General features: G+C 46.2%; 1 protein-coding gene across 1 annotated transcript; it reads left to right on the top strand.

Moving 5' to 3' along the window:
* Window positions 1-1,412: 1,412 nt before the first annotated feature.
* LOC105179453 lies at window positions 1,413-2,276 on the top strand. Its single transcript, XM_011103070.1, has one exon. The coding sequence runs from the start codon at window positions 1,413-1,415 to the stop codon at window positions 2,274-2,276; it is 864 nt and encodes a 287-aa protein (XP_011101372.1).
* Window positions 2,277-2,397: the final 121 nt, after the last annotated feature.

The raw sequence follows: 2,397 nt of genomic DNA on the forward strand, positions 1-2,397 counted from the left end.
CCTACCATCATTTGAATGTTTGGAGATCACACATAACCAACCGCTTATATTTGGAGGTGAGGATCGGGTGGTGTGGAGATGTGATGAAGGGCAACCTACTACTCAAGCCCTCTACCGATTATTTGATCACTCTGAGCCGAAAGTAGGATGGTCTTCACTACTTTTGGGCTCCTTGAAGATTCCTCGTCATTCGTTCATCTTATGACTCGCAATCCTTGGCAAACTACCTACCACGGACAAATCATGGCTATCTCACCTGGGGGTGTGCATATTGAGCGATGAGGGAACTAAGGAATCTCATCCACATTTATTCTTCAGATGCAGATTTAGTCGTTAGTGCCTTTATGAGATTCACAGAAGGATTCACTTTCACTGGCCCAATAGAGACTGGGCAACAGATATTGAATGGGCGACACGGAAATGGAGAGGTAAGCACATTATTAATAGCGCTTACCGTACACTACTTGCATCGAGTGTCTACCACATATGAAGGGAGAGGAACTTGAGGAGATTTGAACATACTGAGCGGACACCGGCCACTTTGAGTATCCTAATCATCGATGACGTCAGGCAGAGGATTCTTAGTGTTGATTTAGCATCGTCAGTCAGTACAAGAGCATTGTATAGATTATGGCGTATCCCTTGGATAGATCGAGAAACCATTTGATGATCACATGTTGTACTGTACCATTACTTTTTATTAATGAGATTTACATTTACCCAAAAAAAAAAAAAATTTAAACGTTCTCAGAATTCCACGAAACTTGACCCAAATGTAGGTCTAAACTCATGCATTTGTGTGGTAAATTTGCAAAGAGTAATAATAACTACAAGTTAGTGTAACAGGGAAACGAACTTGCTTTAATAAAACCGAGCAAAACAGCTAAATTTTGAATGTTCTCAGAATTCCACGAAACTTGACTCAAACGTAGGCCTAGACCCATGCATTTGTGTGGTAAATTTGTTAAGCGTAATAATAACAACAAGTTAGTGTAAAAGGAAAAAGAACTTGCTTTAATAAAACCGTGTAAAACAGCTAAATTTTGAACGTTTTTAGAATTCGACGAAACTTGACCCAAACATTGGTCTATACCCATGCATTTGTGTTGTAAATTTCCAAATCGTAATAATAAACACAAGTTAGTGTATAAGGGAAACGAACTTGTTTTAATAAAACCATGCAAAACAGCTAAATTTTGAATGTTCTAAGAATTCCACGAAACTGGAACCAAACGTAGGTCTAGTCCCATGCATTTGTGTGGTAATTTGCTAAGCGTAACAGTAACTACAAGTTAGTGTAAAAGGGAAACGAACTTGCTTTAATAAATTTGTGCAAAACTACACACACTAAAAATTCTCTTCCTACTACACACACTACTACACCACCAAAAACACACACTATTGTCTTTCCCATGAAAACTCCGACCGGCGATGGAGGAGAAGCGCCGGCCGGCGACGACTATGGTGGAGAGGACGCCGACAGCCGTCCGGTGGCCGGGGATGGAGGGGAGGAAGATGAACAGTTGCTGCACGAAGAAGAACCCCAACCCGCCATGGAAGAAGAAGAGTCGGCCTCCTCTAATCCGGCGACCGAAGGTGACTCCCATGGCAGCCCAACGTCTGTGGAGGTGGAAGGAACGTCGGTGATGAGAAATGGTGAAGAAATGGGTGGTGAACAGCCGGATCTGGAACTGAGGTCTCGCGCCGTCAACAATGGCGGAAATGGGTCTTCGTCTCCACGCGACTTCAACTTGGACGCCGACAGCCGTCCGGTGGCCGGGGATGGAGGGGAGGAAGATGAACAGTTGCTGCACGAAGAAGAACCCCAACCCGCCATGGAAGAAGAAGAGTCGGCCTCCTCTAATCCGGCGACCGAAGGTGACTCCCATGGCAGCCCAACGTCTGTGGAGGTGGAAGGAACGTCGGTGATGAGAAATGGTGAAGAAATGGGTGGTGAACAGCCGGATCTGGAACTGAGGTCTCGCGCCGTCAACAATGGCGGAAATGGGTCTTCGTCTCCACGCGACTTCAACTTGGATGAGTTCCTCACTCTCGCACACAAAGTAATCGACCATGGCGACTCACAGGCAATGGATGCTCTTAACGAACTGAAACGACGATGGGAGGCTCGATTTGGGATTGAGAAGTCGCGGTTGCCGGCGAAAAGCTTGAATGTTGACGAACACCCGTTTGCTCGCGAGTTGAAACAGGTATGCCGGAGACGTACAACACAGGCGACGATGATACTAGGGACCAGAATGGCAGCGACACTTTAGCTTCGACCGGCTGTGCGTGGGAGAATAATCACACCTTCTCCGTCGGCGACTCTGCACAGCAACAACGCAAACCAAATCTCGGCGGCGGCTTTGCACAGCAGCAACGCGAACCAGACTTCGC

This window comes from Sesamum indicum, unplaced genomic scaffold (assembly GCF_000512975.1).
Source record: "Sesamum indicum cultivar Zhongzhi No. 13 unplaced genomic scaffold, S_indicum_v1.0 scaffold00163, whole genome shotgun sequence".
NCBI lineage: Eukaryota > Viridiplantae > Streptophyta > Magnoliopsida > Lamiales > Pedaliaceae > Sesamum > Sesamum indicum.